This window comes from Conger conger, chromosome 11 (assembly GCF_963514075.1).
Source record: "Conger conger chromosome 11, fConCon1.1, whole genome shotgun sequence".
NCBI classification, from domain to species: domain Eukaryota; kingdom Metazoa; phylum Chordata; class Actinopteri; order Anguilliformes; family Congridae; genus Conger; species Conger conger.
In genome coordinates, this window is record NC_083770.1 from 42433576 (window position 1) to 42448173 (window position 14598).

A 14598-nucleotide genomic window follows, 5' to 3' on the forward strand; every position below is an offset into this window, starting at 1 on the left:
CACCCCCCCCCCCCCCCCCCCCTCCCCCTCCTCGCTCCCCAGTTGAGGAAACCGCTGGCCAAGAGTGAGCAGCACGGGGGTCGCTGATCCCCCTGACCGCCGTGGGGCTGAAATGCAGGATTACAGCCTCGCATTCCTGAAATTTAATCATATCCCATCATCCCCCCCAGGCTGCAGTTCTCCTCCAACCGCAGCCCTCTCAAGTGGGAGTAAAAGGTTTTTAAAAAAATCCCATTTCCATTCAAATTTTTAATGATCTGATGAATAACTTTTGTGGCACACACTGTACCTGTCTGCATAAAAGTAAAGAAAGAAAAAGCGTTCCGTTCTGTCTTCTGTTTACACCCACTACTTTCGGCTTGGCTGCCCTACAGTTTTTTAAAGGCAGTCAAATCTACCATTTCCTTTTCACCTTACTCTCAGCATGTAAGGGTGAGTGAAAAAAGACTAAATCAGTGGCAAATTATGTTTGCATGTCTGGATAATTTTCAATGAAACCAATCCATTCCTATCACTCTCACTGAGATCAATGATGTCGTTTGCATCTATACATAACCGCGTCCACAGGTACTGTACAGTAAGATCTAGTTACTGTACATTACAATTAAAGGGTTTCAAATTCCAAGAACTGAATGAATACAACTGAATGATAATCAAGCCTGAATGCATTCCAAAACCTACCTTGACGTAAGCGTCACACGTTCTGTACTCTTTTCCCATAAGTCCCCTGGCCTCCATGACTGTAAATGAAGACAAAAATGTAAAATGTAGTCCAAAGCTTCCTGACGTAAAACACACAGCAAGTAGACCGATTATTCATCTGAAACTGACGCATGCACACACAGAGTCAAATGTCAACAAAAAAGTCACTTCTTCAGCCAGTGAAAAGGGTAATCTGGTGCTTCTCTGATGCAGGACAATACTATGCATTTCCAAAAGAAAACATCTTGAGCACACAAATGCAAAATGAGCGCTTTAATGGTGATTTTGCATCCTTGTGATGCAGACATTTTCTTTTTGAAATACAGAGTCAACTCAGTGACAGCACAGTGAGAGTCATTATTCAAAATGGCCACCAGAGAATACATTATACCTACTGACCGGTGGAATAGGTTAGAATGCACCTGACTGGTCACAATACAGGTCACAACACTTACTGTGGATGATGAGGAGTCCATTCTCAGGAGTGACGGATAGTTTCAACTGGCCTGCGGGCAAGGAAGCAATTGATGAATTCATTATATTTCATCTCACACATGCTGGACCTTCTGTCGACCTTTTCAATAGATGTTCTTTCCCCCTCTCCCCTCTTACTGTTTTGCAAACTAGTACCACCAGCACATGAACAACAGCCCTCCTGATTGGCTAAATTCCCTCATCAACTGTTTCTCCATAGGATAAATCATCGGAAACAATTTAGCCACGCTGTACTGCTGTCACATTATACCACCTTTTCCTTCACAGAACTCATGTATCCACTTTGGACTGAACTATGAATCAAGAGTCAGAGTTCTTGCTGAAACATGTTAGTGTGTTTTTAATGATCCTTATGAACTACCTCTAAAGGCTTTTTTCATTAAATTTAGTAAATGGACGTTAATGTTTCACATGGACATTCACATTCTGACAGTATTTGAAAAGACACAACCCTTCCTAGGTCCCCCCTCTTGAGGAAGAACCAGTGGAGCCATTCCGACAGTTTCCTTCACTAAACTTTTGCGCGAAGAACAGTTGGCAAACCCAAATCCCATCAGCTTACCGGTCTCTGCTTACGGCACTGTAGCAAACAAGAGCCGTGCTCAAAATACTCTTTCACGCCAAGACTTTCCACTGTATCCAGGGGAACACGAACGCTGGTGCCCAGCTCAAACGCAGCAGAAGTGCACACCTCATACCATCCTAGATGTCTGCGTTCTGCTTAGCTTTTTGATGTGAGGAAGAGCCTCAGGGTTGTTTATGAATTTACTCCTCTTTTTGGTGATTACAGGCCTAATTAAGCACTGAGGATGCAAACTGACATTTCATGACCAAGCAGAAAGTGCACCTTCCAGCCTCACAGTCGTATAGCAGATGATGTGGTGAGAACACAGGCCTAAGGAAATCACTTATTTGTATTTATTTATTGATTTGTCATAGCCTGCTAAGGTAATGAAATGCATCCTCTGCATTTAACCCATCCTAATTACTGAGGAGCAGTGGGCACCTGTTGTGTGGCACCCATGGAGCAACCCCAGTCCTGAGTACACCAAGGGGCAATTCATACCCTCTAATTAACCTAACCCACATGTTTTTGGACAGGAAACCTGAGCACACAAAAAGTATTGACAGATTAAAAACAATCATACAGTACATAACTGTAGAGGGTGAGATATGTACATAACCATAGGAACTGTAGTGAGACTGAAAGCATTAAATTAATGGCATCTGGCAGACGTTCTTACCCAGAGCGATGTACAGTTGATTAGACTAAGCAGGAGACAATCCTCCCCTCGAGCAATGCAGGGTTAAGGGCCTTGCTCAAGGGCCCAACGGCTGTGAGGATCTTATTGTGGCTACACCGGGATTAGAACCACCGACCTTGCGTGTCCCAGTCATGTACCTTAACCACTACACTACAGGCCGCCCTAGAAAGCAAGTTCTACCCAGAGCCCAGACAAATGGCAAAACTTGCATATCCTATGCACAGACATTAAAGCACACGCTAATATGCCCGCCTTCAATTAGCCACTCTCACGCAATGCTGTATGCTGATTGGCTGAAGTGAAGTGAGCAGCAGGAGGAGACACTACACTCGACGGCAAATTCCCAGAAAAATGCTGCGGCAGTTCTTCAGTTCATTCCTATAGGTCTCATATCGAGCCTCTTAAGGGGCCTAAATTTGCCATGACATCAGCGCGGAGGAGAAGAGAGAGAGAAGGAAAGAAGAAGAGGAAAAGAAATGAGAGAAGAGAGGTGAATGGGCAGCCTGTAGCGTAGGAATGTAATGTAGTCTAATCAACTGTATGTTGCTCTGGATAAGGGCGTCTGCCAAAATGCCAATAATGTAAAAATGTAATAATGTAGATGAGAAGAGGTAAAGGGGAAGGAGAGTTGGGGGATTAAAATGGAGAGAAGAGGCCAGCGGGACACTGGTCCCAGGACAGCAGCACACCACACGCCGTGAAAAGAGCGTGCCATGGCTGCGAAGTCCACTCAGCTAACAGAACAAGAGCTCCCTTTCACCCTGAACATCCGATACGCCAAGGGACAGACATTCGATAACAGGGGTTAAAACGGACACGGGCTGAAATGGGTCCGCAGGCAATGGGAAGGCCTACGACAGAGATGTTGTTGTACAGCACTGTCGTACAGACCCTGGATTGATGTGTCCATATACATCAAGAAGAGCTGCGTGACAGAACTAAATCAGATTGATATGCACGATATGACTGTGGCGTCTCTGTACACACAGGAAGAGAGATACAACCGTGCTTACATTCTAGCAATAAAACTGTTAGCGCAAGCGGGAAGCTATAGAAACAGTAACTCTCACTGAGAGAGAGAGAGAGAGAGAGAGAGAGAGAGAGAGAGAGAGAGAGAGAGAGAGAGAGAGAGAGAGAGGGATAGAGAAAGAGAGAGAGAGAGAGAGAGAGAGAGAGAGAGAGAGAGAGAGAGAGAGAGAGAGAGAGGGATAGAGAAAGAGAGAGAACTGTACTATGTACTGTAAACACTGAAACATAAGCTAGTTTGGAAAAGTTCTAAAAAGGGATGGCAGTTACCAAACCAAACCAAAGCACAGCCTCTCTCTCCCTCCCTGCATCACTCCCCTGACTGACACTGAACAAAGCACAGCCTCTCTCTCCCTCCCTGCATCACTCCCCTGACTGACACTCAACAAAGCACAGCCTCTCTCTCCCTCCCTGCATCACTCCCCTGACCGACACTCAACAAAGCACAGCCTCTCTCTCCCTCCCTGCATCACTCCCCTGACCGACACTCAACAAAGCACAGCCTCTCTCTCCCTCCCTGCATCACCCTCCTGACTGACACTGAAAAAGGACAACCTCGTAATCAGCAGGAGCATCCAAAGACCTCTACCCTTCACCTCCATTCCTCGTTCTTCAGCACCCCTCCCCTTCTCCTATGTAGCTGCCCCCGTAACAAAGCCTCTCCGAAATTTCCAATTCCGTTTTATCCGGGAAAAAATACAAAACATGAAACCCCTGGGGAATAGTGGTGCAAACTTTTCTGTGATTCACAGCTTCAAGACGGGAGCGGATATTGCCGAATCGGTTTCCTTTGATCATACTCCGGTTAACAGACACCCCTCCCGGACCAGGCTTAGAGATGTCATGAGACGTCAAGACCCAGATCTAAAAGCCAGATACAAGGAGTGCCGTGTTTGTGGTAATAGTTTGAGGGCAGATCTGCATACTGTTACTTCTGATTCTGAAGCATCCATGGTCGAAAGAGCAGACCCTGACTGAAAACAGTAAGCATGGTCCAGCCAGCTAGTTAGCACAGAGACTGAGATCCAGTGGATGATTCAAGACCCCCCCCCCCCCCCTTTCCTAAATAAAGTCAGCTAGGGCTGCAACATCAATTTAATCAATTACAAAACTGTATTCTAATCCATTCTATTCTAAACAATCGAATCGAACATTAGCCCATGGGGACTAATCGGCATCATAATTTAAGACCCTAATCATTTCCGCCAAGGAAAAATGATTGGAATAGCACAGCTGTTGCAGATGAACAGGTTCCCTTCTCAGAGCACAATTATTTATTTGAATGTTTTGGGGATGGGCGGGCATCTATAAGAATTTACCTTACAATGAAAGGCGGGTCTATGAAATGGTTTCTGAGAGTATGGTTGTCGGTACAAATCCTTTGTTGCAACCCATTGAAAACTAAATATAAAACCACTCATTAAAAAATGTAAATGTTTTTTTAAATGTAAAAAGAAAATAAGGAGAGAGAGAGAGAGAGAGAGAGAGAGAGCAAACAAACCAAAAAAATATATAATAATTGATAGCTGCAGCCCTCAAATCAACCAATGAGCTACGATATCTTGGAAATAAGGGTCAGCCTGCATCCGTGCTGAGGGCAGTACAGACGGTACACTGAACTGAGCAGTTTCAAATAAACAGTACAATTGCATCTTTTGAATGTGGTGTGTGAACAGGCAGTTCCACAGCACCTCAAACGGTTAAAAAGATGACAAAACTCAAAACCATCATTAGCACCGACTTGCACAATCCGGCAATCCGGCTCGAGTTCTTTCGGCCAGAGATGTCATTGGAAGAGCTCCAAGGTGCACATTAATAACCTGCCAATATTCTCTTGGCAGAGAGCCATGTCTTGGGGCCTCTTATCAACAACACGATTGAGAAACAAGATACTTTACCAAAGCAAGTCGGCCTTTATTTAGGGTACAATCGCAGTGCCCCACCAGGGAGTCAAACCCACAAGATCCTGGAAACAAGGCAAGCTCTCTCTCTCCCTTTGCCATAGTTTATTATAATTGGCAAACTTTGAATCTGCATTCATCACTGCCATTTCCATCTGTACTCCTCCACCATTTCCATGAAGGGTTGAGGAGCACCCGTTACCATGGACACAGAAAACATACAAAAAAAAAAGGAGAAAGTGTTTAAACTCCACTCTCCTCAACCCAAATGAGCCATTTTTTTTTTAAATGTTGTTAACCCTTTCCACTTTGCCCCGCCTACAGCACAACTAGGCCTATAAAAGTGTAAATATTTAAAACTCAATTTCAATTTACTGCACACACATGGTTGAGACTTAAATTAAGGAAGAGGCTTGTACCATTCAGAAACGTGTTCACAAAATATACATTAAAATGCAAAACATTTACAAAACACATTAGGCTTTTATAGTTTGCACAGAATCTCTCACTTTCTAAGTTATGGACCAACCCAGAACTACTTTATATTTGTGCACAAACTGTAAAGTACTTGGTAAAGATATTGACAGCAATTCAAATTCCCAAAACTGTACCCAGATGTCCTAAAGTGTCCCCAAATCTCTCCAAAACATCTGCAAGTGAACAACACAGGTCCAATTATGTCTCTTGTAAAGCAAATACAGCATTTCACAGAAAGAATATCATATCATCAGTCAAACATGGTGGTAGTAAGGGTGATGGTGGGGGGGTGCTTTGCTGCCTCAGGACCTGGACAATTTGCCATTAGTGAAGACCATACTCTGAACCAGTCATTATGCAATAAGAGAGGAACAGGTTTACTTTGCCCCCACACTGTACATGGCTCAGGCAGTAAGAGCAGTCGTCTGGCAGTCGGAGGGTAGCCGGTTCGATCCCCCGCCCGGGCTGTGTCGAAGTGTCCCTGAGGCCCTGAGTGTGCCTTGCATGGCAGCCAATCGCCATCAGTGTGTGAGTGTGTGTACGAATGGGTGAATGAGAAGCATCAATTGTACAGCGCTTTGGATAAAGGCGCTGTATAAATGCCAACCATTTACCATTTACATAGAAAGCCAAGATACCCCATATAACCGATACCAATGGATCTGTGCACCAAAGTTAGTCAGAGTCAACTGAGTCACACATCACACATGGGATTAAGGATGAGCCCCTTTCTGCCAGGAGTGACGACTTAAATGAGGAATTCAAAGTTAAAGAGTTAAAGGCCCGCACACACCATTTCTGAGCTTTAGATTTGTGTTCCATATTGATTCATTTAAACTTTTGGTGGAAGTACGCATATTTTAGAGACAAAGTGCTATTTTTCCGAGCTGTTTGTAAAACGATCTCCCATGTGACACCACATATGTTTTTGCATAATTATTGGAGTTAGCACGGAGAGCTGACCATTGAGCTCTGGGGCGCTCTGGGGGTTCTTTCTCTTCCTGGTTTTACTAAAGAGAAAGCTGTTACGTGTGGGGGCTTTAAGTTTGGTCCAGATTCAGGACAGAGGCACATAGGGTTCTGGTTAGGGACAAGATTAAAACACTTCAGTAAATGGTAAATGGTTGGCATTTATATAGCGCCTTTATCCAAAGCGCTGTACAATTGATGCTTCTCATTCACCCATTCATACACACACTCACACACCGACGCCGATTGGCTCCCATGCAAGGCGCCGACCAGCTCGTCAGGAGCGAATGGGGGTCTTGCTCAGGGACACTTCGACACAGCCTGGGCAGGGGATCGAACCGGCAACCCTCCCAACTGCCAGACGTCTGCTCTTACTGCCTGAGCCATGTCGCCCCCAAACCCAGAAGGGTCACCGGTAGCAACGGCGATCGAGTCAAAATGCCACGTAGATATTAAACCAAAAACGCGCCTTGCCTATTGCTGGAATCTGCTGAGCCCTGATTCAATTTATACCTGCTCTAATTTCCCCTCACATTCCAACAAATCTTCAGACGGTCAGCTCTGCAGCCTGAGCTAGCAGTTATGCGATTACAGACAGACATTCGTACGCCAAATCCCTTCAGCGAGATCCGCAGCTCCTGCCAGGAGTTACTGTCTGCAGTTTCTCACACACATTCATGAGGCCAAACCCCCCTCATAATAAGCCATGGAGGCATTACAAGTGGCTATCCCATTTCTCAAATGCATTCAAAAGATCAAGTCCACGAAGAGTGAGTCACGTAGACAGGCATGGCAGCTTCAACATAAACAACCATCGGACCAAATTCCCTCGGGGAACAATGTAGCATGTGCTAGCGGTTATGCTATCACTCAAAAACATTCATAAAAGGTCAAATCCCCTCACAGTCGACCATGTAGCCTGCCTGTTTCACACAGTCCTCGAGTGTCTGACCCTTTCAACACCGCCCGCCCCCCTGCTCTTTCACCCTGCGTACTGATTAGCAGGTAAACTCTGAAATATTAAAGAGCCGGCTGAGCGACTGTAGAAGCCTCTCGCTGTTCTCCCCATCTCGCACCCACTGAATAATTAAGGGGGCGAGAAGTGCGCAGCCCTAATGAGCCGCTAATGAACACGGCGGAAAAGCAGGTGGCATCTCGAACAGAACACTCCCTATATTATTCATCAGCCTGGCAGTCAGCGCCATCCACGACAATGCACACGGCCTACATCTTCACTGCGCGACCAGCAGCTCCGCCAAGACCTGCAACCACATCTCTGCCCCGATGATTTCAACCTGCTACTTCCTGGTTACACCCCAGCTTTTAGTTTTGCACATAAAACAACACAAAAAAAAAAAAAAAAAAAACTTTGAGCAGCTTTTGCCGTAAAGGACACGGTTAAGAAGGGCGCAGTGCGAGAAAGCTTCTGTCATTAGCGACCGTTTTAAAAGCAGCATGTTCTTTTCGATTTCACACGCTTTCCTCTTAAATACATAACATAAATGCACATCACAAATGAAAAATGCAGATGTCATGAAGGAAGTATTTAGATGCAGAACTGTGTTGTAACACTGTAACAGATTGCCTCTTTACTGCAAGCAAATTTAAATAGGAACACACACACTCACACACTCACACACTCACACACTCACACACTCACACACTCACACACTCACACACTCACACACTCACACACTCACACACTCACAGACACACGCTCGATCTTGTTAAGTTCTCACTTATCAAGGTGTCATGTTAAGTCAAGGCGCTCTCACACGCACTCTAAATTAAACACAGCGTTAAAAATTAACTTCACTTTGTTTTACGGCTCCATAATCACACATGAACGGAGAGGTCTGGGTCCGGGACGGCGACAGGCTGAGTTCCCCGCTGACAGCCTGGAGCCGAGAGGTGGGCGAGAGCGCGAGACAGACCCGCTCGCTCAAAGCCGAACTCACCGAAAGTCTGCAGCAGGAAGGAGTCCTGGGTGCTGGCTGGACAGGTGCCCTGAGAGACCCTGCGCATGCCGGGGTCCTCCATGAAGTCCCGTCAGATACTGAGCAGAGCACAAATGCTAACGCTAGCGCAAGAGCTGGCTGCCCCGTGCAACAGACACGCAGAGAGGGAGGGATAGATAAATACTGTTGGGGGGGGGGGGGGGGGGAAGAAAGAAGAAGGAGACAGCTTTGTTCCCAGCCTAATCCTCTCGTGCGTGATCCAGTGAAGTCATCCCCTCTGTGACAGATGAAGCGCAGCAGAAAGTGAGAGAAAGTGAGAGGGAGGCACACAGTGCAGGCAGTCCGCCGAACGACTTCTTAATTGTTAACCGCCTTTTTGCTTCGAATAGAGGACGAGGCAGGGCTTGTTCCGATTGGTCAGGGGGCTTGTTTTGAATGGGGAGGGGGGAGGAGCAGGGGGGCGTGTCGCTGTTCCACCTGCTGCTATGGGAAACAATTGAAGAACCCCCGCGTCCCCCCGCTGCCCCTGCTCGGCCTGCAAGCACCACGGAAGGCTCTGCCCTGCTGGCCTCAGGCAAAACCTGGACCGGAATACCACCCGGGCACGCACCATGCACAGTAATGAAAATGTCAGGGATCGCATTTGCTGGCCAACCAGGTAATGCTCTAAAACAGGGGTGGGTCAACCCTGGTCCTGGACAGTCATAGGGTGTTGTTGGTTTCTGCTGGTACTCAACACTGAATTAAATCGGTCTGTCATAGCAAATTATATTCAGTTAACTATATTCGCTCACATCACATTGGTTTTAGAGTGAATACAGGCGTTGGGGATCCCAGTTGTGCTGCCCCAACTGAAACTAAGCCTGACTTGTCTCAACACAGACAATATGAAAACTTGAAAAGGTTAAATTTTCCTTGGAAAATCTTCAGGAAAAAATACAATTAAGACGATATGCATTGCACGGGTGACAAAAAGCCCTGCCAAAAAATACTTGCACATCGCAAGTTTCTTAGTTTCACACGCGCGTCGATAGACCTTCAGCGGACGATCCGACACAAGGAGGATTTGCGCTGTGCTGCAGAGACACAGAATCAGAGCAAGAAGCCAAAGCCACCCGCCTGTGCTTCTGTACCACAGAACCGCTGGGGCCACATGCCACACGCTCCCACATGCTCAGCAACAAGGAGCCCTTTCATGCAACGTTAAGCCTCAACAGAATTAGGCCTGCTTCATTTAATGGCCCACAGATAACACAGATGGAGACCGCTGCTAAGCTGGTTGTACACACAGTATTTTGGTCAGTCTAATATGTACAGGGCTGTGTATGACTTTCCTACAAAGTTATAATGCCCACGTGTGTAGTAAGTGTAAATAAATAAAAAATAATACATAATGTGTGGTTTAGCTGACACCTTTATCCAAAGTGACTTGCAGCTGGCGATAATCACCCCTGGAGCAAAGCGGGGTTAAGGGCCTTTGTCAAGGGCCCAACAGCTGCACGGGTCTTATCGTGGCTAGAACGGGGCTTGAACCACCAACCATCTGGGTCCCAGTCAAGCGCTGTATTGCAAATGTCTAAAAACAATAACCGCCTCCAAAATGTATCACATTATCAGTAATAGATAGCATTATTCAGAAGTAAAACTACACTTATAGACTTCCACAGAAACCAGTATCTGTGCCATGGCAGGCTCCACTGAATAAAGTCCATACCATGTTTGCCCATCGGCCTGCGGTTTGCAGTCAATATACAAACACTGAAAAAACGTTTAAAATCCCGGGGCGCCGATTGGCCGTCTGTGTGCGTTTCAGTTGGCAGACTCTGACCTTTACGAGTGACTCACAGCTCGCTCATGTTTAAGGAAGCAATGCCTGTCGCAGGTCCGAAAACAATCGCGGCCGCTATAAAAGAGAGAGATAAGAGGCGAGACTCGTCCGTCCGTCTGGCAGGCGGCGAAGACGGCCGTCTTTGAGCGCAGGCCAGGGAGGGAGGAGACGCAGGACATCCGCGGCCCACTCAGAATCTCTTAAGGAAGCGAACGATTGCGCAGCAATCAGACATTTCAGCAAGCACTTCGCCCCTGACAGAGATCCTCCTTCCTGTCCATTCTCTTCGCCTTTCCTTTCTCACGGGGCCCGCGATTGTACGCGTCTCCCGGCCCCCATGTTCGGCGGCGTCGAACCGCGAGCGGCGGCCGCCGCCGTTTGTCTGACTTCTGCCCGGAACCCCTCAGCGCACGCCATCGCTCAGGTCCTCGCTCAATTTGGGCGGATGGCTGACTCAGTGGGGTGGAAAAGCCAGGTGAGAAATGATTTTGGGTATGACATAAAAAAAAGCTCTGCTCTGCTCTGTTGGAGCAGACAGGCAGTGGTAAAGGGACAGTTGCAATGTAGCGTGCGAGACGATACGGGCTGCTCTGGAACATCATTGTTTTTTCACCTGATGAAGACGCCCATTGTTATGGAAGACGCAGTCCCGGCATGGTGCCGTCACTGTCAAACAGAGCGAGGGGAACAGTCTTCAATCCCAGCCTGAAAGACTCACTTGTTTTTGTCTCAGAATAAATTGTCATGACTAGCACAACAGCCCAGTATAAAACAAGCTCAACAAATCATGCATTTTCAAAGCATGCTGGGGAGCTTTCAGTAAAAGAAACTCTAAATCAATGGATGATTTTTTTATTTCAATAAGTACCGTGCTGCCTGAATTGTTTGCTAAAACAATTATTTTTCTTCATTCCGTTAGATCCATTGAAGGTATCATCTTTAATTAGGGAGCGCCACTAAAGTGCAGGATTTCAGGAAATTTATGAAAAATATACTGCAACTCCTTACTGTCCCATTTTTCCCCCAGACCTGTTCAAACAAATATGTTAATTCTGGTATACCCACCATCTTATTCAACCACTCCTGGCATGGGGGTTAAGGTGTTATCCCATGCAGCAGGAAGGAGGCTTTCCCCATGTATGACGCTCCTTCACTTCAAACAAACCACTGCAGGACGCCAATCAATGTCTCTCAGTGACACAGCCACATGAAAACAGCGTTAGAAGAAAGGCGTACGTCCAGAGAACGATAACTCAGGAAGAGCTGCAGGAACGGCGCAGCTAGAGAAGATCAGAGAAAACACTGGAGGCCCTTACAGGCATCACTTCAACATGACACAACAGGGAGGGGGATCAAGGGAGATGCAAAGGCTGGCTGTGCACGTGCACTCTGTCTCCAGTGTGATAAGGTGCATCGCATGTGACTGGTCGATATAAGTCATGCGTAATGGGCATGTTGACCTGACATTGCACGTGACTGGTCGCTATAAGTCATGCGTAATGGGCATGTTGACCTGACATTGCAGGTGACTGGTCGATATAAGTCATGCGTAATGGGCACGTTGACCTGACATTGCATGTGACTGGTCGATATAAGTCATGCGTAATGGGCACGTTGACCTGACATTGCATGTGACTGGTCGATATAAGTCATGCGTAACGGGCACGTTGACCTGACTTTGCATGTGACTGGTCGATATAAGTCATGCGTAATGGGCACGTTGACCTGACATTGCATGTGACTGGTCGATATAAGTCATGCGTAATGGGCACGTTGACCTGACATTGCATGTGACCACTAACCTGCCCGCTCCAATGCAGCGGTGACAAGCAGCGATGTCACGCCATTCTCCGTCTCCGCCCGTCACGTGGTTGGGAAGGTACGGGACTTCAGTAAATGAGTGTACCCTATGATTCACAGGTCCAGTAACAGCTAAGACCTCTCTACCTGTGAGCCACGAATTAGCCTTACCACTTTTAAGCCTTTGCGTTGCTTTCTAAAGGAACTGATAACAGAGTTACAGGGGTGGCCTGGGATACTCAAGGTCGGTGGTTCTAATCCCGGTGTAGTCATAATAAATTCCACACAGCCATTGGGCCCTTGAGAAAGGCCCTTAACCCTGCATTGCTCCAGGGGAGGATTGTCTCCTGCTTAGTCTAATCAAATGTACGTCACTCTGGATAAGAGCGTCTGCCAAATGCCAACAATGTAATGTAATGTAATGTAATGTAAAGAGTAGCCCCAGCCACTGATTAGCAATAGCGCTACGAAACCTAAAAGGCACAGACAGCAGAGTAGTCCAGAGCAGCACTCACCTCTGCCTCGGAATCCAGAGGGGTGGATCTTTCTCCTCCTGCGAGGCCGCACAGCTTGAGCTCTCCTCTGGGGCGTGACCCCACTCCTCCTCCTCTGGGGCGTGACCCCACTCCTCCTCCTCTGGGGCGTGACCCCACCCCTCCTCTGGGGCGTGACCCCACTCCTCCTCTGGGGCGTGACCCCACCCATCCTCTGGGGCGTGACCCCACCCCTCTTCTGGGGCGTGACCCCACTCCTCCTCTGGGGCGTGACCCCACTCCTCCTCTGGGGCGTGACCCCACCCCTCCTCTGGGGCGTGACCCCACTCCTCCTCTGGGGCGTGACCCCACTCCTCCTCTGGGGCGTGACCCCACTCCTCCTCCTCCTCTGGGGCGTGACCCCACTCCTCCTCCTCCTCTGGGGCGTGACCCCACCCCTCCTCTGGGGCGTGACCCCACTCCTCCTCTTACAGGGTGTGGCTTCATTCCTCATGCAGGGCATGACCTGGGTGCTCTTCCTGAGGGAGGTCTTGACTACCGCCATCTTAACACCCGCTCCAGGACCCCTGCTGGTCACTGCACTTTCCCAGCAGACTGACATAGGCCTGGGAAAGAGAGGAATGTATATAAAAAAATAATAATTAAAAAAATAATAAAAATGAATGGCACTGTGAGCAAGTACAGCAACTAAGCCAATCTGGGAAGCAAACGGATTTCTTCCCCTCGTTTTAATGTCAGAATCATAAAAAGACATTCAACATTTGGCATCGTATAACAAGGGTATTATATGATATCCAAAACTGCCTTCATCAGGATCCACTCTAAAGCGGGAAATACACCAGAGGCGTTACACTGTTACACAGACTCTGTAGTGCACACTTACACAGGCTCTGTAGTGCACACTGTTACACAGGCTCTGTAGTGCACTGGACATCCCGTGAAACAGCTCTAATCCACAAGCATGGGTGCAACGCATCCGGTGCAATTTCAACCTAATGCACCATACTGTGAAATGCATTCCGTATAATAAGAGGAACATCACACGTGACACTGGAATTTCAAACTGACATTCTGAAGTCTCACAATGACCTCTTCTGGTACAATGTGGTAATATACCAAACGCATGTCAATGTAAAAGAAGTCTCAAGCATACTGAACAACAAACAAAAAAGACATAATACGGAAATATATACAGGCTAGATGCGAATACTAATGATAACAATCCTTATGAAATCTTTCTGATTTGTGAATTAACTGTGTTGGGAAAGGTTGCCAAAATCAGCTTTCTAATGCTCTAAAACAGCTTATCATTAAAATAGAGGTTTTTACAATAACTTACATCTCTGAACACTTACACTCCTCAAGGGCCGGTCTGCATACTGCATTTTGTTCCAACCAATTGCCTCGTTTTTAATTTGCTGACAGCTCTACACATTACCCTTGAGCACAGTAAAATCATTAGGATACACTTGCAGTCTGCAGCTGTAGCTGGTACTCGTACATGTCAGATAAGATATGATTGAGTCAATTAAATAATTAAGACCAGAATTTAGCACAAAATCCTGAAATGATCGGCCCTTGTTGTGCACCTCTGTACTAGAGAGATTTATTAATGGAAAGGGCTTTTTATGTTGACACTGCCAACTGTCATGTTTTATAAACTCAAACAGGAAACAAAAATCT

General features: G+C 46.9%; 1 protein-coding gene across 2 annotated transcripts in view; it reads right to left on the minus strand.

Annotated features, from left to right (window-relative positions):
* LOC133140004 (regulator of G-protein signaling 3-like) overlaps nucleotides 1-13142 on the minus strand; it is a 128664-nt gene extending 115522 nt beyond the window's left edge. The window contains exons 1-4 of one of the 2 annotated variants that reach the window (XM_061259503.1): nucleotides 13053-13142; nucleotides 12937-12998; nucleotides 1158-1208; nucleotides 682-740 (exon numbers count right to left, since the gene is read on the minus strand). In XM_061259503.1, coding sequence (XP_061115487.1) covers nucleotides 682-740; nucleotides 1158-1208; nucleotides 12937-12998; nucleotides 13053-13126 — 246 coding nt within the window. In that variant the 5' untranslated portion in view covers nucleotides 13127-13142. Of the gene's footprint in view, nucleotides 1-681; nucleotides 741-1157; nucleotides 1209-12936 lie in introns of both variants that reach the window. The other variant, XM_061259504.1, reaches the window with a different exon arrangement.
* Nucleotides 13143-14598: the final 1456 nt, after the last annotated feature.